Consider the following 27,217-nt stretch of genomic DNA (forward strand, 5'->3'; position numbering starts at 1 on the left):
GTTTTATGCAGCAAAATCCCAGTGTCCCTTAAAGCAGCTCCTTAGACTGCAACACTGCTGCAGCTCTTCTGCACCACTTCTTTAGGATGCTAATGCTGATTGAGCAAAGCAGCCACAGATCTCATAACCTGATCCAGCAGTTTATACTCACATCACAGCCAGCAAAAAATGCACAAGCCCTAAGTGCTGAGCAGAAAATAAAGGAGACCCCACTGCTTGCCTCCTTCTGGCTTCCTCTATGCATTGGTAGGGCTTTGGTTTCATTCTGGAGAGCTAGGCAGGAAGATAAAGTCATGAATTATTGAGATTGGATGCCTAAACCTTGATATATTATTTTGACTTCCAAATATGTTCAAATGTTGTTCACAGAAGCATAAATTAATGCCAATTTCTAAACCAGAAGTTGCTCTAAACTGGGAAACGCAACTTTTTGTTATGATGTTAAAAACAGACAATTCTTAAACTGTTTTACATTTTGAAAAACAGGATGATTGAAACTGTTCATCCTCACAATCAGTTATGGGTTTGCTGAACTGAAATGTTTTGACACTATCACAACCATATGGAAGCCCGTGCTTTCAGAACAGTTTCACCCATTGTGGATTACTGCATTAAGCAATCAAATGTCAGTCAGTCAGAAAACAGTAAATCATCACTCCACATGTTTTTTCGTCATTGTTTACAAACAATGTTAGTGCCTCCAGCATTATCAGTGGGTCAGCTCCAAAGAAACCAGGAAAATTTACCCAGCAGCTCAAGTTCCCTGCTCTGCTGTGTCAGTTGTTGGGAGGTTCAGTCTCACTTTCAGCAGTCCGAGAAACTGCCTATGTGAAACAGCTTTCTCTCTGGATTAATTTAATTTCTCTCTTTTTTAGTGACAACTGTCACTGAAAAGTAAAAAGCAAAACAGACATACGTGACTTCCTGGCTGGATGGCAGCAGGGAAGCGAACAGGATTTTGCTGGAAGAGAACACAGCATCTGTGCATTAAGGTTTTTAAATGCCAGATTCCCTATGAGGTTCAGATCTCTACATTTTCCTAGTGGCAGCAGAGCTATATTTTAAAAAGCCACAGGGAAAAAGAGGGGTTTCAGATGAGACCATCATCAAAATTGTCCACTGACCATGCTGTACAGTGTCCATCACAAGCATCCTGGACTCCATCCAGTGCCCCATAGAGTCAGGGAATTTCTTTCTATTAACTATAATGGTCTTGGATAGGGGCTGGCCATCATGGGTTAAGTTAGCCATCTGGAAAATGACACTGGTGCCACAACTTTTATGTTTCCTTTGCTAAGCAAGGTTCTCTGCTTACTGCTGAATATCTGAACAAACACTGCACGCACACACCAAATATTAAATAATCGATGAGAAGAAAACGACGTGACCCCAAAGTAGACCGTTTTCCTTGCTGATAAACAGGAACCACCCAGGGAAATGTTGAATACCGCCTGATGCTTGTGTAGATGGTGACTGTGTAGTAGATGGTGATTTAGAAATGCTGCTGACACACATACACAAATCTGATGACACAGGAAATTAGCATCCGTTCATCTCCCCCCCCACCCCTTCAGAAGAATTTACTAAATATAGCTCACCCTTTAAATATTTAAGGATATCTGCAGAATGTTGTTGTTTTTGAAAGGGTTCTTTCCTGACTGGATTTTCTTCATCAGGCTTAGTAATCAAGTTGTTTTATTTGGAATGGATAATTATTAGTTGAATAATTAATTATTCAGAGTACATTACTAAATAAAAATCAAAGTATGCTGGTATAATAAAAAAATGACAATCTGCAATAATTTGGATTCTAAATTGTGCAATGAGATCAAAATGTGTAGGTTTTTTCACATTTAATAGAATTGTCTCCATCATCAAAGTCCCATACAAACACTGACTAATTTTCATGGTCCATTTCTGAGCTAGAAAATGTATTTTAGCACCGTTTCACAGAAGGGAAACTGAGACAGTAAAATTACATTAAACTACAAAGCTACCCAGAAAGTAAGTGGTGGCACTGAGATAGAACAACTCCAAGTTCTAAAGTCTAAGTTTATGCTATAAATACTTTATAGTATATTTCTTCACTACATTTATAATTCTGTGCCAAATTAAACATATGAAAAATTACTCTTTTATGTATACAGAGATTAATTTGTATAGTATTTTTCTGTCTCTCATCAATAACAGTGTTTAAAAAGGTAAACTTGGTACAAACAACATCACTGGTATGCAGACTGAAGTGGCACATAGCTTGGTGCGGGACTGGAAGGTCCTGGGGAAGGTACCCAGCCAAGAACGCCCGCTACCTTCTGATCAACATTGTTTCAGCCCGTTCTAGCTCGGCAAATGACACTAAGTGACACAGCGCTCCGCAACGTGACTGCAGCGTGCACAGCCCTACTGAACTGGCTGTAATTCCGCTCTGTCAGGCAAGGAGAGCAGTGAAGCTTCAGCAATGTTGTCTTTAACACGGGCTAGGCAAGAATCACCTACATACCCGTGCTGACAGCTTCAGTGGTAAAAGCCCTTGCTACCTTTGGCTTCACTACTACCAGTAACTGAAAAGGCTGGGTGGAAATAACAGGGCTGTCTGCTTCAATCACCCATCTGACTGCAAAGTGGATGCAACCTTAATAAATGCTTATTCAGCATAATGAGATTCTAATTAAAGATGGCTAAAACAGTAATCACTTCTTCATTTTCTCTAACTGCCATCCCCCGAGCTTCCAGAGTCAAAACAAGACAGAGGCTGGATGCACAGAGAAAAGGGGCACTTCTAGATCCAAGGCTTTCCCAGCTGTGTGAAGCCTACTGGCTTGCACCAGAAAACCACAGAAGAGAAAGTGAAGAAAATCTTGAAGTCTTTCATTTACACAAATGATATATAGCAATTCAATAAAAAGGCTCCACTTTATATGATTCTCTCTCCTGGTTTTACAGGTCCCAGCTCTACCGTTCTCTTTAAGGGAACGCACGATTCTCCAGCCACGGTTTGTTTCTCTGTATTTTTTTCCATCACCATTATCGCTGACATTGTTTTTTACAGATCTGTGTTATCTCCTCACTCACTTGGGCTCTAACAAAACCAAACCCAAGATAAGTGACACAATAGTGCTGCCAGATTTTCCACAGACTGCACTGGGACCTGGTATGTTTTGTTTCCCCATTGATTGCCAGGGTCGCAGAACTGGAATTTTTGCAAGGCAAGGGATTCAAAAGGCAATAAAACTATGCATATAGAGACTGTTGGAGCATCTTCAAGTATTTGTTAATTAAAATTGTTAAATGTAAAAAGAAATAAGTTCATATTGTACCAGAAGGACTTGTCCTTACAGAGACCTCGTAGCTAGCAAAGTTTAAATGCTTTATTGTTCTGTAACTTGCATATATGTAGACTCCTCTATGTGGCACATCCTTAATTTCTGTCAAACTAAAAGAATTCTAACATTTTCTGTCAGGGAGCTGGTGTAAATCCTGAAGAAAGCTTAAAGCAACCTCTACTGTTGACTCATTTCACTCATTCCTAGGCAGATCTGAAAGAAAGAAGACTTGAAAGCAACATTATGAGCCCAAGAATTATCCTCGACTCTTGAAAGGCACACAGAAAATTAAACTGGGGGATCAGTATTAAGATAGTGGAAATTATTGGGTGTGTGCACTTAAAAGATTAAGAAGGTGACTTCCCACTGAGACTTGAGAACACAGGTGCACATAATTTTAAAGATCTGCATTTTTAACCTTTTAAATTTGCTAGCAAAGCAAGGAAGTTGTTGAGAAACTGCAATAAACATAGCAATTCAATCAGCTTCTTCCAGACTGTATCTCACAACTTTCCAGTTTTTTAACCCAACAGGTCAGTCGATCATGGAAAGACTCTTTGGCAGCTAGCAATACAGCAGCTAAACAGAGTTGAAAGCAACACAGGAACACTCTTTTAGTACCTGCATAACAAAATCCTTTAATTCACTGCAGTGGTGGCTCTGGCCACCAATGTTCATGGTCATTGTTGAAACCAATATCCTTTTCTCTGCTCTTCCTCCTAGGAACTGCAAGAGGACTTGCATAAAAGAGCTAAAGCCAACTTTTTAATAGCAGTCTGGAAAATGATTCAATTTTTAAAATTCTGGTATAATTTTCTGTAATTTTTTTAAATACAGGGCTCTACAATCAACAATTAATGGGCGATAACTATTTTTTTAAAGTTTCTAAAGCATGTCAGAGATGAACACAGATTTCAAGGTGTTACTTTTGCCTGCTCCAGTCAAGAGACTTCAGGCTAACTCTTAGACCTATGGACTCTCAAAACAATTATAACCTCATAATGCAAATACTCTGAATTTCATTAAAAATCAAAACACCACTTGACTGCCAAGTAACAAGCAGCACATTTTTCACATAAGCTAACTAATTCCATCTTCTAAGCTTCTGAAAAAATAGTAATTGTAGCTCATCATAGCTACACCTAGAAAGATAACCTTGCAATTGATTTCTGTCTGCCCTCCAATTACAGGCGAACCGCTGTGATGACTGTTTACATCTCACTTACGGCAACAGGATCCCAGTTGTGGAGTAGGGCTACCATGCTGACAGCTGTTCTATACACATAACAAATATTACAACAAAGACTTATAAAGCAGATACGCTAATTAAAATCCTGATCCACAGCCCACTGAAATGAAAGGAAAGACACCACTTGTTTTCCAAATGTAGCCTTATAACCCAATTTATCTTCAGATTTGTTCTGGCAACAGACTGTCTAGCTGCCACCCACAAAATATTGCCAGGTAAATCTTAGTAAAAAAGATTTGAAACTGTCAATCCAAGTCCTTGTTTTCTCAAGTCTCAATTATCGTAAGATTTTCCTTGTGGGAGATCTTTATTACGTCCCATTTGGAGCGCAGTTCACCCCAAGCGTAGCTGCCAGCATTCCTCCTCGCAGGTTCTGACTGCTTGAGTACATCCACCTTATTTTACACTATTTACACTAGCGCTGTAAAATTCTTTGTCGAGGCCAAGGTTTTACAGCTTAATTTTAAGGCACTCAATAGTTGTTCTCAAATATATCTGAAAGATCCTCCATGCTATTTGTATGTTCTCAATTGTCAGTGAGGTCAAAACTGGCAGCTTGCTCAGTCCATCTGAGATACAACTGTAAGTCTTTGGAATTAGGGCTTTTAACAACTCTGCTTTTCCTGATTCTTGTGCAAACCACTCAATCTGTCTTGGCATTTAAACTAAAGACATTTTTATTTGCTGTTACTTTTGACTGGTCTTGGAAGTATACTTCAATGAAACACTGTTATTGTAAAACACCTTAAAAACAGTTTTAGGTCTAGAAAAACTAATACGTAGTCAATCATATTAATCTTTTTCACTAGCACATCTGGCAACAATACTCTGATAATTAGCAATGATCTAAACAATACAGCAGTTAAATCTACAGACCAGTTAATTTTAACGTCAAAACCAAGGAACGCTTAGTACTGTTTTCCTATCAGCATTTCACCACCCATTAAAGAAGAAAATACTTCCTGTTTTACAAAGGACCTTAGCTAAATTTAATTTACAGCAATCATAATCAAATAGCTGAGGGCTTTTTCCCCCCCTAAATATTTTAAGTTAGACATAGTGGAGCAGTTAAGATTTTTATTAGGTTTTGATCTTGCATTTTGTGAAGATCAGAGGAATTATTTTTTACTGAGATGGATTTCCCAGGTTATCAGCTACTTACTGAACTCTAACATAGGGAAAGGTATTCTTGAGAAAAATAAGGAGATTAAAAATATAATAATAAAGGTGCCAGAGCTTACACAAATAATGTCCATTACAATTCACAGGGGGCTAATGAAAAGCCATTGTGCAACACTTGGAAAGTATGCTGTGACATTAGGAACTACTGGAGAGCCTGATGGCAGAAAACAATAGCAAAGCTTTTCTCAGGGGAATCCTTGCACACTCTGTTCTTAAATCTCACTGGTGTGTACAAATTTTTGAGAAAAGCTCAAAGCCATTCATCTTGTATAGCTGGTCCTAAAAGTCTGCCATTCAAAAGTCAGCATCTATAAAAAGCAAAAATAAATGCCTGACATATCCCAAGAATAAGCAGAGACAAGGTTTACCTTTATATGCATAGGCTGGCTAAGGACTATTTACAGGGTAATTGCCTTAGATCACTTATTACACATTTGTCTACCTGTAAGGTTTTCCACATACAAGATTTTCTCTTATAAGTGAACAACTCTTTTTAGCAATCAAATCATCATGAGTTTGATATAATTAGGAAACTAGTTTACCACCAATGATTAGCAAAAATACATTATATTATACAGCACCACCAGTTACCCATCACACATTTACCCTTACCAGTCATCCTTTTTGCCCTCAGATCTTTCACAGGTGTGAAAGCTCAGAGAAAATATTTGGCTGTAGGTTGAGCAAATCACAGGAATATGTAGACCCAAAGTATTCCTGCACTTTGATGTTGCTCTACTGAACGTGTGCAAGCAGAACAGGAGGAAGAAAACATGGATGTAAAGCACTGGACAGAGAAAAGAAAATCGCTAAGACTGGGAGGTAAGAAGGAGAAAATGTATGTAGGGAAAGAACAAAGAGGGAAATAGGTTAAAAGAAAGAAAATAAAAACTGCATAAAATCCAGAAATAACAGAGAGAAAAATAAACAGCTGAAAGGAAAGAAGATGTACATTCCTGCTGTCCTTGCAAAGAGCGTTACCAAGGTCTCCCTGCTTTAGTGTCCCACATAACATGTCCCTGAAAATAATGAAGGTCACCAGCATATTATAGGAAGTAGCCAGCAATGAGTAGCCCATTACAACCACCACCGAAATGATCAATTTGTTTATCCTTGTTAACTGAAAACAGAAAACAATGTGATAAGGGGATCAGCTACATCTTGCTCCCCAAGGCTTTCATTCCCCAGCTGATTCCTCTCCCCAGTGACATGCACAGGCCTCTTGCTTTTTACTCCTGGATAGGCAGGAAATAATGACTAACTGTAATAAATCAAGTAACTGCTTCTTGCACGTACAACCTCTAATGTCTGATTTCCTGGGAGCTGCATTAGCACTGTTTTATAAGTCAATTTTTAAAACTCAGGACAGCATTACAAAACTGACAAATGCCACTCGGTCACGTCCATGTTGTCACAATTATTGAGGCCTCTGGAGAGAGTGTCAAAGAAATAAAGCAAATTTCTCTTTTGCTTAATTTGTGTCAATTGATTTCCTATTTTTAATTAATAATTCTAATTATGATGCAGCAAATTTACCCAACAGACACAACTAGTTTAATCAGCATGTATTGATTGTAACAGTAGAATTATCCCAATGTTCCTGACACCATTGATTTTCTGTTGTGCGACTATAAGAAAACAGAAGCTGGACTGACTCTGCTGTCAGCTCACTGTGCTGATGATCCCTATGAATTGGTGCTCCTGACCTTACAAATAAAAACACAGACATTATCTACTACTTCAGCACTTCAGAGAAGGAATCTGGTGATTAAGTTATGACAAAAATAAGGGGGGTTAGTCATAGCAACAGCAGCAGGAAAATAAAGCTGGCAGACACTGATTTGAAGAAAAAAGCAAATGGTAAGATAGCAGTTAGAAAAGTCTTTGTAAAACTGAGCTAAATAATTTGCTTTGGGTTTCTAATTTTTCCTCATTTTGGACAGCCCCAGCACAAGCTTAAATATCTGTGGCAAGCACTTCAGTACATTTTTGAGCCTGAGTCTAGCATTTTTCCCTATTTTTTTTTTTCAATAGCTCATCTATGAAAGTGCTTATATGGGCAGCAGGGTGAACAGGCCATTAACACCTGCTCACATATAGCCAATGCTCGCTCTAATGTCACTGTATGACTCTTCCCAACAACATCCCATTGCTGGCTCCAGAAGTAGTGTGCTACGGGTGAGAAAGAAAAGAAAATTTACAGAGAAGGCATAGTGTGGCCCAAGCTACTGTTTAGCCCTTTTGCTAGAGTCATTGAGAATTCCTGCAATTCTCTGCTCATCAAGCTCCAAATTCTGCAGAAATGATGCAAAAGGCCACCTGTAGTGGCACAGAGAATTTTTAACCATTTGCCATTTGAATGCTCCGACTTTGAAAGTGTACAAAGGCTTTGCAGCAAATCTGCTCTCCAGTGTGCCTCGCACACCTCCCCAGGGACCTCTGCTTTACTGAAAAATGTCAGAATACAAAGGTGTGGCACATAAAATGTCTGCAATGGAATGAGTGGTCCTCGTTTATGGTGTGGAGCAACTAACAGTTCTTGCCGATGATCGCCTCACTTAACAACCGACTTGTAGTAAAGAAATCAAAAGAAGTGGAATCCAGAGGAAAACAGCAACTTCTCGCCAGCAGCACAGAATATGCACGTATAATGACACAGACTGTAACTGAGATGGGTTTGAACTAAACCTCTGGAACCAAGCTGTTCCCAGGTTTGTATGCAAATATGCAATGAGATCTGAAGGCTGGGCCAAATACCATTACAGAATGGAAAAGAAAAAACAATGTGGATGCTACTGCCTGAATGCAATGGAAAGGCAGAGACATGTCACAGCGTTCACTGTAGGGAACACAGGTCAGAGTATTCTTTTACCTGAAGTGTAGGGAGGAATAGCCTGAGATTGGAACCAGCTTTTGCAGAGAAGCGTGAAAGGGAAAGTAGAATTTTTAATCTGCTTGTTTCATTGCAGAGCTAATCATAGTCCAGCAGAAGATAATTTACCAAGTTTCCCCTTATTTGGTTTTTCACAATAGTTGACAATGCAAGCAGATTTAGCAGAAAAGCTGCTGTGGTAGAGGTAAAATCACAAGTAATAGAAAAAAATGCAATTTTTCCTATAGCTGTTAATTCATATTAAACATTTTCTGTTTCTGCTTACTCAAACTATAATGTGTCAGTAATAAACATGATTATACTAGTTAGCTTTTTGGCTAAAATATTTGGAACAGTAAAACTGATAGATAATTACAGTAACAGTTATTTGTTCCCTGCCAAACCTGCAGTAAGGCATGCCTGCCTGCAGAGTTATGTCTTTTTAAGCACAAAAAGATAAGCAGTACACATCATACACTTTGAATAATGAGAAAGATTTCCTATGGCCAGCATTTCAGAAGTGGAAACAGACTGTGGTTTGATACAAACCATATCTATTTATGTAAAATGGGATTTTAATTGGAGCTACTTATCCCCGTGATATAAATGAGGCAATGAAAAATGATTGATGCACTCTGGTAATTATTGTTATACCACCTTGCAAACTACAACAAAAAAATCTTTCATGTACATAATGGTTGTTTAAATTTTAATAAGATACAGAACTGCACTTCAGTAGGCAAAATATTAATGCTACATTTTGGGCAATATTTATATTTAAATACAAACAATATTTAACTGAAAAATCAGAATACATGAGGAATGCTGGGTGGATTTATTTAAGTGATAAATCTATTTTGGAAACATACAAAAGAAAGTAAAAAATGCATTAGCGAGTTATTTTTCGCAGTGGGAAAGTACAAGCATGACACAGCATAAACTCATTGTCTCCCCAAGTATAAAAAGTGGCAGTAAGTATGATGGCATAGATATATACGGTCTCATAGTAGTCACTGTTGCTGCTTCTTTATTTCTACCTAACAGCAAAGGTTAAGAGTGCAAAAACAGTTTCTGTTCATTATTATACAGAATGAATAGCAATATAAATTCTTAATAATTGTTATACCTATGGGGGAAGTAAAGCAATTCTGCTCATTTAAATGAAATGGAAGTTGGGCACTAAAGCCATCCTTCTCTTCTTCTCCAGCTATGGAACAATGCCCCACCAGAATGTAAAAACGCATTGGTTCACTCCATCACAGCTATATCAGACTTTCTGGAAAACTGAACAGGCAATAAGGCTCAAAGAGGCTATTACAGAGTACAAGACTCAAACAGTGTAGAGACACCAAATGCAATAGTCCTACTATAGATAAGTCTTCTAAAGACAGAAAAAACTGCGGAAAAGAGTCTGTCTATATGATCACCTAATGCTTCATTTGTCAGGAAAGAAATGTCTAGGCTACCTTGAAAAAAAATGCCAAGAAGTTACTTGTAACAGAGGAGTGTATTGAATAAAAGACCAACGCAATCAAGACCTTCTGTGGTTATAATCTCATTTGTGCATTGACAGTATTTCAGTCAATAGACTGTCATACACTAGCTAAGAGTAGTATTGTAAAAATGTTTGGAGCATCATATAAAATTTCATAGCTGATGCCTTACAAGGTCACAGAGTGGAATCATCATTCTTAATAGGGTGATTGATCAAGCCATAAATCCAGCAAAATCAAATTTTACTTTGGTGTCTCCTATAAAGAAAAATGAAAAAAAAAAAATTTCAGTTCATATATATCATCATTTCTAGCAACCAGACCATATTGCATCAGGAAAATCCGTGGCCTACTCTGCATATAAAGCATGATCTCGCTTTTATTGAAATCAATTGCAAGTTCTCACTCTCTCTTAGGGAAGCAGGGAATAATGAAGGGGAACAGTCAGGTTTGGAAGGGGGTAGTTCATAATTGTCCGCAATTCTGGATGCAGATTACCACATCCTGAATGTTACTACTGGACCAAGCAAATGCAAACGCAGAAAAAGAAACTTGGGTTATTCTCGCCCATTTTACCAGCTGCAGTTCAATTTATGCAGTGAGAGCTTTTCAACATGTATGCTTAATATACATCTTCATGGAAGTAAGGTCAACACAGTATATGGGATGGGTCAGACTGTCTATCAGGGATGTCAGTCCCAAAGATTTCTTTTGTTTGCTGAGCCTCTCAGTGAACCTGAATCAAGTATGAGAAACTGAATGAAACCCTCAAATCATGTCATTTGGTTTCAGCTTGTATTATGAAACAATTGCACGGTGGAATAAAGGAGATAACAGTGCTGTTGACTAGGGAACAGAAGTAGTTGGTCTTAAACCACAACAGGAACTCATTGCACAGCACATTTTTGTATCGTATTGCAGGCTTCAGAATATAATTGAACTGCTTGGCTTTTGAGTCCCTTTCCACTGTAAATGCAATATTAATGAACCATATTGAGCTTCCCCAAACAATAACAGGGATACAAATAAAAAAAATCCCTAACTGTCCTAATTCTACATGGACCTTCCTAACCCAGCTTTATTTAGCCACCAAAAAAAGAGGAAAAATACCCAAAGTAGACATTAACAAATTGTGAAACATGGATCAAAGGCATTTTACTTAAATCCCTGATTTGATCAGTTGAAAATATGTCCCTCTTATATACCAGTAATCACCTGGATACAGGGTTTAGCAACTAACTCTAATTATAGAGATGTTGAGCAGTGACTTTTTTAAGGTGAGAGTTAAGCTGAGAAGAGCTTCTTGACTAGAAGCCAGTGTGCTCAATCAATTAAATCATAAGAGAAGAAGAATCAGACCAAGGGGGGAATGCGTATGTGAGGCTGATCATTAGCACAACTGAACTGTCACCTCAGTGCAGGCTGGAATGTGGCCATAGAAGTAGACTGATGGATGAATTTCGCTCAGCAGAGAGCAGCCCACAGTGAATTGCTGATAAGATCTCAAAATAAATCTTACAATATTACAAGCCAAGGTGGAACTGCAGCCTCTGCAGCCTTGCTGTAGCTTACGAGCTAAGCAGGTCCTCCTGTCTTACCTAGCTTTCCTGGTCTGAAGGAGGTTCTTCCCATGTTCCTGGGATGTTTGTACAGTGTTAGTGAGGTGTTATACAGCAGCTCATGAAAACTAGAAGTGGAGTGAGCTTAATGAGCCTGGAAATATTTGGATGAATTTGTCTGACTCAAAGATGCTGATCTCCCCTGTAACTACTGTTTTTTTTAGATGACAGCTTAATGTCTGCCAGTTAGAGGAAGGAGACACTAACAAACCACTGCAATCCAAAGCAAAAAGGCAATGGTGGGTTGTAAGGGATGCAAAGATTAAGCTGTGTGGTGGGTTGGTTTCTGGGTTCATAGAGGTTATGGTAACTATTGACCTGCAGAGTACATATAAAGAGAAGATGGATATCAGACAGCTCACTGATAAGGGTTTCTTTACGGTGTTTAGTTATTTCAGTCCTCAGTATACAGGGGCATTTTGGTTTAGGCTCCCTCAGTAGAAGGAAAGACAAAGAACTACTGATCTTCTTCACACATAGAGCCAAACCCTGAACAGAGAGTGGAAGATTCATAGCGAATTCAATAGGTGCCCACAAAGTCCTAAGAAAGAGGAGGCCTGGACTGCTGTCATGATCCTCTGGCTTGCAAGCTACAGTGATGTGACTCTGGAATCAAAAATCAGTGTATAAGTCATGAGAAGATACGTGAACTTCCTTCATTCCTCACTTACGAAGTTTGTGCTGCAAGAGATGTGAGGCTGATTCCCGACTAACTATTACACAACCAAGGGAATGGCTTTACAAATTATTATAAAAATCATTATTTACCTCCTGTGGGAGCTCAAAGACTCACAGACTGTACTATTCTGAAAAGGCATGAGCTGTGAGACTGTCTCTTTTTGTCATTTTACTGCAAACAGGTGTTTTTGGAATAGGACATCTAAATAGAGAGATTTTTTCCACAAAACTGCGTCCTAGATAAGATTTACACTGGGTGATTTCTGTCTGGCATGGACAAAGCTCCCACATCCCCCTTAATAGTACACTGCACTCTAATTAAGACTGTGGGTTGTGAGCTGGCTTTTTATAGCGTGTAACATCCATAAACCAAAGCCATTTATACAGCTGCCCACTAAACCTCGCACCCCTTTAAAGGCATGGCGAGATCTTCCCCAAACCATTGTAATATTTCTGTTCCAACAGTTTTTAGTATTGGTGATAGATGGCCAACCTGAGAGCAGGAGGAAGAGCAGCTTTTAACTTATCCATGAAGCTTGAGCTAGCACAAGGAGAAAAAGTATAACAGAGTCCTCATAGTTGTGTGTCTCCCTTGAGAATGACAGTCTCTGTTCCTCAGCGTCCTTAAGCCACAAGGAAAGAGAATGGTTTATGGCATGCAGATGCACAGGGCTGCAAAGCCCGGTGTAAACCTCACTAAATAAATTAAAATCTTTCTACTGACCTAAGCTGGCTCTCTGTTAAAACCAAAACACTGAACTGAATTCAGATGCATGGAAATGAGGTGCCGATTTTTTTCTGAAAATCATGTTGGACTCCCTGCTGCAGTTCTGGGGTCTTAGAGCATGTGTCTCCTCTCATGCTGCCTTCTCACCTCTGAGAGATACCTCATCAGCAGAAAAGTTATCACATTTGTTCTTCATCACTTCTTTGCTTAGAAATTTTCCTCTGCTGCAGCAGATGAGAAACTTGGCAGCGGGGAGGCAGCAGGTGTGCTGAATGCTGCTCTCATCATCCCTCACACTGACTACTCTGCCTCATTAGTTATAACTATACCGGTAAACCAACCAGGGTATGGGGCCAATATTAGCATGTGACTGCCCAGAGTACTCAACCAATATTACACTGTTAGGCCAGCATGAAATAGTGTTTCTTCACACCATGCCTAGGTGCCATGCAGGGGTTAGCAGAGCCCAGGGACTAATCCCAGTGGGCAGGCTGGATGCAGCCAGTTCATTTGAGAGAATGCTAGACTTGAGCTGTATGGACATGACTGAGGCTGTGCCAGTTAACCTCTGGGTCAGAAAATCACTAGGCCCAAGGACATACCTACCGTTTCCTGGGATCCCTTTGTTTGGCAAACCCTGTCATCTCCTGCCTGATACCCAGATCTTTCAGTTCTCAGAGCCTAGGTTGCCTACAAAAGGAAGCACAACCCCTTGCAGATAATATGGAGAAAAAAATTCATCCTCTCTCTAGAAACATTAAAATAATTTGTCAGATGGTTTAGATCACTCTGTATGAATGCTGTGTCCTCACCAATAGTCGCCACTTTGCTAGTTTTTCTGTCATTCACGAATTTTATCTGCTGTGATTTTATATTTACTTCTAGATCATTAATGTAAATATTGATAGGACTGAGTCTAATACCAGAAGCCCAACAAAAATACATTTGATGATTATTCCACATCGACAGCTGCTTTTTGAGATCTGTCATTTAGCTTGTATTCAATTTTTTAATGTATGTTATTGATAACTGTATAGTGCTAAGTGCTAATTTTTTAATTAGAATATCCTTCAGAACTGATTCAAACATGTAACAAAGAATTATTATATTTGCACAGCTACCCTAATTAAACTAGCAACTAAATCTGTGATCTCATCAAAGAATGAAATCAGGTTTGTGTAGAATGACCAATTTCTTGTGAAAAACTAAACCTCATTTTAATTCCTATCTTTTAATTTTTCATCGACTGAATCCAATTAGTACCACAATTTATTGTTTTTCCTCCTGGAGTTAACAACGTCTTGTCCAAAATCTGCTCAGGCTTGTGAAAACATGCAAGTTTTTGATTGTTTTTTATTAAAGACATTTTCTAAAATTAGAGGACACTTGGGAAAAACACTGAGAACTTGCAATAGAGGCATCCAGAACAGTGACTTAGTTGCTGGGCTGGAGTATCAAAAAAGCCCAGAGGGAAGAAGGAATATCTGAGTCATTGTCAAAACTCTCTCTTTTCCAGGTCTCAAGCACAAATCAAAGAGCAATAGGGAATTGTTCACATGCTGCTTCAGCGCAGGCAGAGATTGATTTCAGGCTGCACAATGTTACACAGGCCTCTTGCTCTGCAGCAGGGTTTGTCAGGAGGGATAGGGAGACATCTCTGCTCTAAGGGCAGGGCAGAGAATTAATAGCGTAGGTTACCGATGTGTGCATTAGCAGCAAAGTAGCTACTGCTTTTTTCTCCAGCTCACTCTCACTCTTATCCTGTTTTCATAAAGGAATATGATTAAGTTGTAGCTTGTTTAGATCCCTTTTTAATACCTACTGATCAAAAGTGGAAGCTTAAATAGCATGTAAGAAATGACTTTGATATTAAAGAGGGAGAAAGAAGAACAAATAGTTTAATTTGCTTCTTGTCTTTCTTGGCTTAGGATTTTGAAGCAGATGTTCACAGGCAACACAAAAACCCCATCTCCCGTCCAAGTCTGGGCACATATCGCATGGTTCAGAGAGAAGATGTATAGTGAGGACTACAACAGCATGCTTCCTGCTTGTGGTGTCACAAGAATGCCACAGGCAACGACCTATGTAAATTGCCTGAACATGGGACCAAAAAAAAAGAGAGAAGAAATCTTTAAAAAGGAACAAAATACTTGAAATAACCTATACTCATAAAATGTGTAAGCATGCTATTTCAAGCATATCCATAGATCCAAAAAATAGCAAAAACACAGATTATTATAGTAAGATTTTAATTACAATCTTAAGAGACAAAGAAGCAAGCAATGTTAAAAGAAAGGGGCTGATTTCTGGATCTTAAACTGATGAGACCACAGGGTAGCACATGCAAAGCCTGTGATTACTCATAAATAGGGGAAACAGATTCTTCATATCACCCACGTTCTAAAGGGCTGGAATGTCAGGTTTTCAAGAGGACTTTGTTTCTTTTTGGTCTGCATATGTATTGAGGAATGAGAGAGCACTAAACTGTGGAAACCAAAGCCAGACACAAGGGAAAAACCCCATCAGCAATGAATCAAACAGGATGATGTGTGATGTTTCACACATTCCCTTTAATGCATAACCTGCAAGAAATGATCTGTTGTCGCAAATACCACCAACCTTCCATCTCCCACAGGAAAAGGCACACCACTTGCTATCAGAACCTCCCTGTCCTCCCAGACAGATTCCAAAGCAGGTAGTGAGTTAACCTGCTTGGGAAGAGCCAACCACCTCGCCTCACTATTGCCCAGGAAGAGAACTGGCACAAACGCAGGAATAGGCTGAGAGCTTTCAAAGAGTAATCCCGCCCCGTTCCCTTCAACCATTGAATCATCACAGATGGACATTATCACTCATCCTAGTATTTTCTATGGGTTTATGATTTTTAAAATGCTTTTTATAAACTTAATCTGCACTTCTTTTACAAGTACCTCAGGAAGACCCCCAGAAACACTTGCCAACTGTTCATGATGAAGATGGAAGGAGAAGACGAAGCAGACTATGAATATTAACAAGTAAAAAGAGTTAAGTTTTGGATATAAATCTGGGATGCTTGGTCCCACAGCAAGACAGTTCTTGAACTCCTACCATTTAAAAGCCTGTCCATGCAAGCATGGCTATAGATCCAGACCATACAGGCTTAAGTTACAAATGTACCTATACACATCCTAATGGATTTCATGGAGACATCGCCAGTTATCTCTCTGGCTGTATTTCTGTGGAAGTCAAAATGTGTCATGGGGACTTTTGTATCTCATAGGGTCCAAGCACACCTTGTGCATCTATGTCCTTAGACCTCAGAGAGGTCTAGTCACAGCAACTGCATTCACCATCATATCCTGTTATAGGCTAAATACCTCTTCCATGCTTGCTTCTAAACATGTTCAGGTTTCATATAGGCAATGAAAACATTTTTAAATGTCCCTCTGTGCTTAGACTTGTATCAATAGAACAGTATTTGCTATGCATTAACTGAGCATAAGCTGAGTGCAAAATCTGGCCCTTCATACAATGGGATATTTTTGGCATTGGGCCCAGATAAGAACAAAAAAAACAACTGTCTGAATTTAATCAGTTGGTGTTAGTTGGCAGTGCAAGAAGTCTTTATGCAGGTATTTATTTGTCCCAGCAATAACAAGAATATTGGAATTTATATCCAGGAGATAAGAGAGCACCTTGTCACTCAAGCACAGCTAACAAGGGAATCACTGTTTGGTACAGACATGTAAATGCCAAATGCTTAGTCTGGTTATTATTGTAAATTCCATTTTTACAACCTCTTATTTTTAAAATGGGCTCTTAATTGATTTTTAATTATATTTTTCAATGACATTTATCTACACATGCTTTGTAAATATACCCACACATATGACAAAATATATTAAAGGGGAAAATACCGATACATTAGAGGTACTATCTTTAGAGACTGCACTAAGAAGATACTCTAGTGCTCTTATTAGATGTTTTGCATAAGGAAGCAAGATCAAATTCATTCTGGGTATAAGTGGGTGCAGTGCTACCACAGGCAGCTGATGCCAGCTGATTTGGTCCTCGGAGTGTTAACGATACACATCACCATCACCAACCCGTCAGTACAGAGGTGCACTGCTCCTTCCTGACAGTCATTCAGAATGGAATAGGAAGGCACATAAAACAGTCATGGCAGGGTCACTAGCTCAACTGGCCACAGGATGATTCAAACCAACTTCTAATCCACCTCAGCACAAAGCAGCTGGGGAGTCAATGGTTGCTGAAAATAATGTACTATAACATTTTTCACTTATACTGTGTGTGTTATTTATTACAAGGGGCAAAATACAATGCCAAAGTATTATTTAACCTAAAACATAAGCAACACAGAGATTCTTTAACAAATGAGTCACAGCTATCTAGCTTGTAGATCAAGACAGCAGACCAAACCTTAGGAAAGGTAAGCTGAGAGATATGCCCAAGGAAATGTAAATGGTGTTACTTGGCTTTTGCCTAAATAAGGAGTGAGAAAAAAAAGTGATAACTTCCAATTCTGGGCCCTGAGTGATTACCCAAGTTGAAATTGGGCCAGGACATACCAACCAAGTGCTGGTTTAATGTAAAGTTCCACAAGGTCTTTAGTGATCAGAATAGGTCAGGAAATCTCTTTTACCTCAGGGACACCATGTTAGAGAAAAACAGAAGGCAATGCATCTCATGTCTCCAGTGTGGTGTTTTGGAGGTGTCAAACAGCACAGCCTGAGCATCGGACAGGACTGCAGCACACAGTGCAGCATTAAAAGACATAGCACTATAAATTGCATCCATCCAGTTGCCTAAAACACAGGTTGGGATGGGTTTAAAAAGTTAATCCAGTTAAAAATAACAAATGACAGAATCCTGGGAAGCCTGAAGCACTGTATGAAAGTACTCAATTCCCTTGAGTTTCTGGCTCAGCATCCCTCAGGTTTGGGGTCCAAAGGATTATGTGCCATTCAAGAGAGAAACCATGCACAGGGAAAGGCTGGAACCAGCACCCTCAGATCCCACCACCCAAGGCACCCTACATCAGCCATCAGATTTGCTGGAAACCACTCACTGTTGTAGTTGCTGTTCCCACTAGTCTCTCCCGGTGCGGTGCTGTGCTCCCCCGGCCCTTCAGAGGTGGCCCTTCCTGACACGGAATGGGGAGAAAAAGAGAGGAGACGAAACAAAGAAAGGGAAGGAGGGGACATGGGAGGGTAAAAGAAGGGAAAGGGTGCATCTGTAACCGAACTCTTCCAACAGCTTCGTTACACATACACACTGGGCACACTTAGGGCCTGTCAATGACAGCTTTGCCTTGGCCCTAACTGGCTCCAGGTCAGGTGTGAAGAAGCTGTTTCACACAGAATCAGGTTCACACAAGGGTTCCAGAGCAGGCAGGCACCCAGGGTGGTTTTGCAGCCTTTCCTTAACCTGCAGTCACAGGCAGCTGGAAATTTCAACAAACCTTCACTACACAAATTATTTTCCTCTTTTGTTTTCCATTGAAAATGCCACTTTTTATTGGAAAAATTATAATTTCTGACTGCAAAACTAAATTTTTTTTTAACAAGAAGTCAATATTTTTCTGCCAAAAGTGCTTTTCCCCCCCAAATTAAATTCCCCATAGAAAGAATGTTATGGCAATTCTTGTAAATGAGTGCTATTGACATATTTTATGGAAAATCAAAATTATAACTTGAAAAATACCACTTCCTGTGCATTTTTGAAAACACTGTATAATCTTATTGAAGTCAGCAGGATAACAACAAGTGAAGGCCTGCACATTTTTCACTTGAACTTGTATTTGCTGACAATTCACACATACCTTTTACATGGCCAGGGTGTCATATTGTTATTAGCAAGACTGTAATTTCATTAACAGTTACAGAAGCAGTGGAAGACACTGGAAAAACAGAATTTAGCATTTATCCAATTCCCAAGCTTAACAATTACGGCAGAGGCACAGTGCTTTTGTTGTGAAAGGACCTGATTTCTTTATGTATGTTGTGGAACTCATAAAAACCACAGGACTGGGGAATGACTATATTGATCTTGGATAAGATTCACTCCTGTGCAGAGATCCAGCACAAGCCAGTATATCACATAAATTTTGTTTAAGCCCTGTACTGGGGAATAAAGTGGCACGCAAATCACGCATTATCGTTACAATAATGCTTTGTTCCTAAATATTGTTACTCCTGAGTAAACTACAAAATTCTTTCAGAGATTATCAGAATAATCCCCATTCTGCAGATAGGGACACCGAGACAATGAAAGATGTGACTTGCCAAAGGTCACCCAGCAGGGAAGCAGAAGAGCTGGGATATATCCAGATGCCAGAGTAGACATCTATCTTCTATCCATTGCCCTTATATGTGGTACAAAACATACAGTCAATGACAGCTTCTGCCCCACAAAATGTCTTCTCTAAAATGCCTCTTGTAAAGTCTGCTTGCACAATGGGAGCTGAGTGTTCATCACTAAATGCATTCATTAATTTCTGCCATTTATTTTAATTTCAATGAAACCTGATTTAATTAGGTTTTGTATATGTTCTGCATAGATGACTAAAGCTCTTTTTATTTTTTTCCTACGGATACATATTTTACATGCTCTTTTTTTCTTTCAGCAGCAGCTTTTGCTTACCCATGCTTCCTCCTATGGCATCTGAGGAAAAGGAATGTAACTGGCATCCCCTTCCACCCTTTAATGAAACTAGGGTTCAGATTACTGTCATAATGTGAAGACTGGTAAAACATCTTTGTTGACAGTTTTAAAACTTCCAGAATACAGAAATCAAGCAAAAGTGAATTGGAAATCTCAGAGACAGATTTCAGTAGACAGCTATGCACTCTCAATTCATTAACTAACTGAAAAAATACAACTGCTACATTTCATGTGTCACAAACCCTTAAGAACAATGAAAGTGTTTGTTAACAGACTTTTCTGGGGAAAAAGCTAAACCAAGTTGCAGTGCATGCTGCCATTTCTGTGTCTCAGCAAAAGCTGGCTGTAGAGTAGAGTAAGCTGTGGATATATTTTAGGGAACTACAAGTATAGTTTCAGATCAATCCATTCCTGAACTTGTGCTGATGCTCAAAACAGTAATGGGAAAACAATCCCGCTAAGATTTCTTGCAGCAAGGATAAAAATCCTTCCTTCATCACAAGCTGGCCCTCTTGTTTTCTGGGGAAGCGAATACATTGTTGCACTGGGGATCCAACAATTCTTTGTTGCCTTTTTTTAAGTAAACATATATGCACCTGTACATATGTATGGTTACATTTTTATTTGGCCATAAAGTGCCCAAGTGGCCATTTAAGCATATAATTCCTCACCTAATTGCATAACCATGAATATTCATGTTCAAATTGTAATAACAAGTGCACATTCATTGTGCATGTACAGTCTTTGTTTTACTATTCTTAATTGCCAAAACACAAAAGGTTTCAAAATATAAGTGAACTGCTGGATTCTGTTTTGCCTGCTCAAAGGCTGAACACTAATAGATACTAGCCCAAGGAAATGTGCAATTCAGCTTGGTGCTCTGAACAGTTAAAGCAAGCTAACGCAGATCCCAACCTTGCTTTCCCAGTCCTTGCACATTCAGAGTCCCACTGGTTCCCATTTTATTGCGCACATGACCACAAGACAAATTTAACAACAAACCTTTGAAAGGATTTTGGAATTCAGGTTGGCTAACAGCAGGTAACAGTGAGAAATCCACTTCTCTTCAGACGGATGAAGTGATAGAAATGCAAGGTAGACCAAAAAGAATCAATTTGTCAAGACCGGTAAAAGAGAGCTGAAGCTTGTGTTTTCATTTCTGATACCTAAACTGGCAAAGCACTTCAGAAGCTGACATTTATTGATCATGTAGCCTCAAAACAATACTGGTGAAGTTCAGAGTCCATACAGGCAAAAGACACACATTAAATACAATAGGAAAGTTCTTAAAATTACTTTTGATAGCAGAAAAAAAAAAAAAAAATTTCCATTTACAGACTTGGCATGTGTCTGGAAAGCATATAGCCACTTTTACCAGCAAGAAAGTGTTCAGATTTTGCTATTACATGGCTTTTTCTTTCATGTTAGGTCACCATTTTGAGATGCAGAGTGGATGTTGTGCCTGTTAATGTCACTGGCCTCAATCATGCAATCCTTAATCAAGCAGAAATCCCTGCAGCTTTGCCCATATAAGAATTACAGACTTAGTTATAGGTCTTCTGGTGCAGATTTGACCCCTGCTGCCTCCCTGCCGCAATAAAACTCCTAAACCCTTTTGGATCATTACTTCTACAACTTGCCAGAGGGCATGGGAGTGCAGCATTTATGGGGTTGCTTTCTGTTTTTAACCAAGAGTTGAGGCTTCATACAGTGACTGTACTGGCCAACGTACAGCAAGAGAAATAATCTAAACCAGATACAGGGCTGGTAGGGATTACTTGTCCCAGACTAAATCACTCCCTCCACCAACTCTGCCCCCATGCGAAACAACAATTTACTAGTCCTTGTTCAGCCACTGCCAGTATGTCCTTTTTTAGAACATAGAAATAGGTTTCCTTAATGGTGTAAAAAGGTTATTAGGATTGTTTATTCTAAGCTCTGAAATATGTATTAAATTCTCGATTTGCTTATATGTCTTTTAATTGTGTCAACATTGGTGTTCTGTCTTTGTAGTGGTAATTGGAAATTGATGCAAAATCAGGACTAGAAAACATTAAGCATTGCAGTGACTGGAGCTGTTTTTCATGGCATTTATCATCTCACTGCTTGCTTTTCAGAATTAAATTTTCAACACAATTCTCTTTTTAACATATAATATTAGGTGAAAATATTAAACATGTTCACTGGCAGACGATGTCTATTTATCAGAGACAAGCACAATAAAAGCCATACCCTGCTAAATTCTGAGCCTGCAATTCACTAAATTACATAATTCAGCAAGAGAGGGGAAAGGATGTACATCTGGGAGATTTGTGCAGAAAGAATCTTAAAACCCTTTGACATAGCCTGAATATGAACGCATAGAAGAGCAATGCAAAGAAAACCATGTTGTGTGCTTGGGTGACAAACAGAACGATGGTGGTGTCCCTCACAGTTCACGAAGGAGGCAGTAGACAGGGCACAGCAAGAGAGGAGAGGAGGGTGCAAATGCTTCTGTTCTGAAACACAAATAATGTGAGCTGTCCAGACAGACATAGTAGTTGAATTTGTTTCTTGAAATGAGATTATGTGTAGGCAAACACGTGCACAGATGAGATTATGTGTAGGTGGAGAAGGGAAGGAGACCAAAACTGATTTCAAGAAGGGGACAGCCATCGTTGTCAAGAATAGGCAATAGGAAAAGGAGAGTGAGGGTGATATAGCATTTTTGAGGGCACTTGGCCAAGAGAGAAGTACTATGCCAGAGTGAAAAGTCTAAGATTGCACTGGAGAAAAGGAGGTCCAGACAGCACCTGGAACCATGGATTGTGAGTCAGAGGGCAGCTTGCACATTCGTTTGCAAAAAGAGGTCCAGACATTAACAGAGATTAAAAGTCTTTTCAAAAGAGAAAGAGAAGGAAGAGGAGCGATCCAGGCAAAAGCAAAAGTAGCTCCCGAATGGCACCAATGGCTTCTTATTCAGGAGATGCCTCAAAGGGGAAGTGTGTAAGTAGGAAGATAATATCTATCCATCTTTCCACACATACGTATACTTTCATAACCATAGATAACTAAAGATGGACAGCCATGAGTACAACAAACACAAATCTATATGCACACAGGCACGTACATGTATATATAAAGAAACATAAATATACAGGTTATAAAAATGTATATTACATATATATGTATAAAATATGTAAAACATACAGATGAAATATAAAATATGTGTACACCTTATTAATATCCAATGAATGTATACTGTTTAGTCAGAACTGAAATATTCAGGTGTACATATGTGCACTCAGATATGAGAGATTTACCTGGATAAAATTCAAAACTTCTTGAAGTCTATATGAGTATTCCTACAATGTTAGTGGCCTGATTCTATACAAATGCCATGATTTAGACTGAACTTAAAACCCCCATGAAATCAACAATAAAATTTTTCTGGGTTCTCATGATCCAGTGAAAAGAGGAAGCAAATGTTTAAAATTGTACCAGGAGACATTAATGACAAACTAATCTAAATGCATTATCATCCCATAGTCATTTGGCCTCAATCCTAAAGTAAAAACTGGTGAAGTGTGTTCTTAGGTGCAACCAAAGGCCACTTTCAGGATGGGGCTTGAGCCTCCAAGTGGTCTGTGGAAGCTGCTGCATATCAAAGCCAACTCAAGACAGCTGAAATTATTCTCCATTGAAATCCATATGAACATTTCTATAATGACAAATGCCGTACATCATCAGAGTTCTTTATTCAAGTTGCACTTTATGCTTTATTTACCACATTTTAATAGACAATAATAATGGAATAATAAATGGGGAAAAACATGGGTTTTGTTGTCTTTGTTCAAATTTCTCAGTGTGAGAGAGCAACATGTGTCTAATTTTTCATATATCCTTGAACAGCCTGAAATGACAGATTGCCCATAATCTGTTATAAAATCTCAGTGCCAGAACATGACAATAGATAGCACCATGGAGTGTCTTGGTTATCTCAAAGGGAATAATTTAACGCTAACCAATAGCAAAAGGGTGACCCAGTTCGGAGAGGCCTGGAGAGAGATACATTGCTGGTGGCTCCAACCATGTGTGGCTACATGCAGGCACAGTTAAAAGGCAGATTAATAGGCAGTCAGGAGTGAGGAAAAAAGCCAGGGAGCCCTACTGTGGAACACACGGCATTTATCCTATTTTGTAAAGCACTTTATGAATTAACCTAGGCTGGTCTTTTTTAAATAGCGAGCATCCAAAGATTCACACCAGTGTTTCTGCAGCCTGATCTGTATTCCAAAACAGTACTGCTCACATAAATCTCAGTGTTGTTTTTTTTACTAGAGAGTGAAAGGGAAAAAGGAGAAGCTGCCGTTAAATCAATAGGCTGCATTGCACACCACAGTATATGAAAGTAATAGAGCTGTGCTTATCATTTGTGCTGCCACCAACTAATTGCCGTAACTTGCACTTCATTATCCTCTGTAATATGGTTACAATAATGGAAAATGACAAATAAGAACTGTTATCGTTCTACTGGCCAGCCTTTACTCACAGGATGAGTTCTCCTTCAAATGCATCTATCTGGATGAATAAGATTTACCAGATTACACGTTGACTTAAAAGGTTTAATAAAAGCAGTGATGGAGAGCTGCCTTAGGAAATTTCACAGGCACACTTTTGGGATCTAGCACAAAAAAGTCTTTACTGCTGCTTTTGTACCCACCATGGTCTCCCTTAGCTCTCCCTGCATTTAAGTCAGCAACGCTGGCAGACAGAAAACCTGATTCCTATAAAACACTTAACATGCCTTATGTCTTCCCTGAATCAGGTCTTCAGTCACTCACACACCAGAAAGGTGGTCTGATTCTTTTGATGTTAAATTAGGTACCGTAACTAATAAAACTGCCTACATTGATTATCAAGCAGAAACAGGCAAAGAATATTATGGATAGGAGAAAAGACTTTGGGCTCTGACAAGAAAGGATAAAAGTATCTGATCGTTAATGTGTGTCCTAGTTAAAGGAAATCCTTTGTTGCAGCAAAAAAGAGGAACTGTAGAAAATCTGAATGAAACATCCAATACCCACATTATGGCCACCTGGTCTCTGGTGGTATTCAGAAGGGGAAGAGGAGCTTCCCAGTCCTCTTCTGTTGCTTCTAAATTCTCTGCAAGAGACCACTTTTCCCCTTAGGATGTAAAGGATGTGCACAGTATCAGAAGGAAGGTGAAAATGGGGAAGCCATCATTAACGAAGTCTTTATTTATGCTAATGATCCTCAAAAATGTCAGTGTTCCTATGCAAAGACATATGAACTTAATAAGACACTGCAATGAAAACTCAGAAGTTTCACTAATCAGATGAATGTACTTATAAATTACATTTTTTTAATCCCATGGTAGCCTCATATATAAGCGTCTCAAAAGTCAGCATTTACCCTAGGCACACACGACATTCACAAATATCACTAACACTTGTCTACAACAAAAGATGTAATTGCATTAAGGCATGCGTATGCATAACTAAAGACATCCATAGGTGAAGACGCATAAAAAAATCATAACAAAGAAAAATGTTGCCGAACCATTTCTTTTCCAAAGCTTTCCAAACCAAATTTGAGGTAACTAATTGCCCAATATGTACTGTTAAGACAGCCATTCCATAATAATGGCTGGGAGGTAGTTTCCATTCTTACCCCATGCTGAGCTCTCCTTTAAACTTCTGCATTTTTCTAACTCCTCCTGGAGGTTTTGTTTCTTTCTTTCTTTGTTTTAGGGACATAGGATGCTCTTTTTGTTTTCTGCTTGGTTACAAACTAGTTATGATCAAGAACCTCTGTTAGAAAACAGTACTACGTAAGTGTCCATAATTATGTGTAAACTAGCTCTACATATTTAAGGACCACAACAGTACATAAAAATAAATCCAAACACGACCATGAATCAATGTCCTATATTATTTCAAATGCTCTGCTAGTTAATGATGTTTTGAATTGTTTTATGATTATTATAACCTCTTTGATAGTTAATCAATCAAATAATCATTGCTGTAGTTCATCAAATATATGTCTCTAGAAAGACGGTACTTCCCTTGAATACTACTAAGGAAAAACAGCATTTCTTTATTACATACATGATTAGTTAGTCTTAATATTCCAGAAATGTGGTGAAATAGTGCCTTGGAGGTAATAGTTAAATATTTTTGCATAAGTTTACAGAGTTTCGATTTTTCTTAGAAAGAAAAAGACACAAATTATACTGCACACCATTATGTAGTCAATGGCATGTACTGACTACGATACGTTACTCAACACTGCTTCATACAAGGCATTTACATATACTTCTAGAAATTCATCCAGCATTTTTTTCTTTGCAACTATACTGTATCACATTGCTTTTGCTGTTTAATTTTATTAAACCAGTCTTTCAGAAGCTTTTCTACATCTATGTGGATACCAGCTTTTCTGTGAACAGCATTAAAAGGAAGTACTTGTCTTAGCACTGCATTGACATTATCATGGTAAATTGCTTTAAAATATCACTTGTAACTGTAATATTAGCACAATAAAATGTTTTAAATTTGCCTACTGTGTCTCAGAAATTGCCCTGATGTTGAATTACTTCTCATAGAACATTAACAATTATTCTAATAATTGTCAGGAGTAGTGATGGACATTTTGTTCTCCTAAAAGAAGGGAGATCACAGCTCCAGGGACACAGTCAGTTTATTACATTTCATAACTCTTGGTTTTCAGGTAGGTGATGTGAAAGACTTATACCTATATGTCAATTAGAAGTTTATTGTACTAATAGCTTGTAGGATTAGAGCATCTGCAAGCTGCAATTTTATGCAAAACTCAAAATCAAGGCTTCCCATGCAGTGATTCCCATTACTGCATAATAAAGATGAATGCAACCCAGTGTTGCTCAGAAAGACCGTTAACTAAATGAAGAAAGCAGTTCAGTGAATGTGGAATCTGTACAGAAGCCAAATCAAACTCCCTCTTATAACTCAGAGATGCAACATTTGGACAGCTGCCCAAGGAAGGAAAGAGAAGAAAAACCAAGTCTGCATGCATTTTTATTTCTCACTGACTATAAGCCTATGGTTATAAAATCTAACTAAATTCTTCATTTCTTTATATGCGCTGTTCCAGACTCTTTAACCCATGTGTTCTTTATTATAGAAATGTAATTGATATGCAGGTGATGTTAAATGCATTATGATAACTTTGCAGTTAGGGATATAACATATTCCCACTAAATTTCAGTATGATGTGGTCCAAGGTGAAAACAAGATAAAAAGAATTCAGAAGATGAGGACTCAGTGGGGTTTCATAATCCTCAGCATGTGTACAGTTGAGAGGCAGAAATCCAAATGACCTGGACAAATCTGCATAAAGTTTTTTAGAAAACATAAATGAATTCCTGAAG

General features: G+C 38.7%; 1 protein-coding gene across 7 annotated transcripts in view; it reads right to left on the minus strand.

Annotated features, from left to right (window-relative positions):
- MEGF11 (multiple EGF like domains 11) overlaps positions 1–27,217 on the minus strand; it is a 293,642-nt gene that overhangs the window by 116,148 nt on the left and 150,277 nt on the right. For 5 of the 7 annotated variants that reach the window (XM_069798621.1, XM_069798619.1, XM_069798617.1 and 2 more), the window contains exon 7: positions 18,212–18,286. The exons of the other annotated variants lie outside the window; for them this stretch is intronic. In XM_069798621.1, the coding sequence (XP_069654722.1) occupies positions 18,212–18,286 (75 nt within the window). The remainder of the gene's footprint in view (positions 1–18,211; positions 18,287–27,217) is intronic. 7 annotated transcript variants of the gene reach the window in all.

The sequence above is a fragment of the Haliaeetus albicilla genome, chromosome 12 (genome assembly GCF_947461875.1).
Source record: "Haliaeetus albicilla chromosome 12, bHalAlb1.1, whole genome shotgun sequence".
NCBI classification, from domain to species: domain Eukaryota; kingdom Metazoa; phylum Chordata; class Aves; order Accipitriformes; family Accipitridae; genus Haliaeetus; species Haliaeetus albicilla.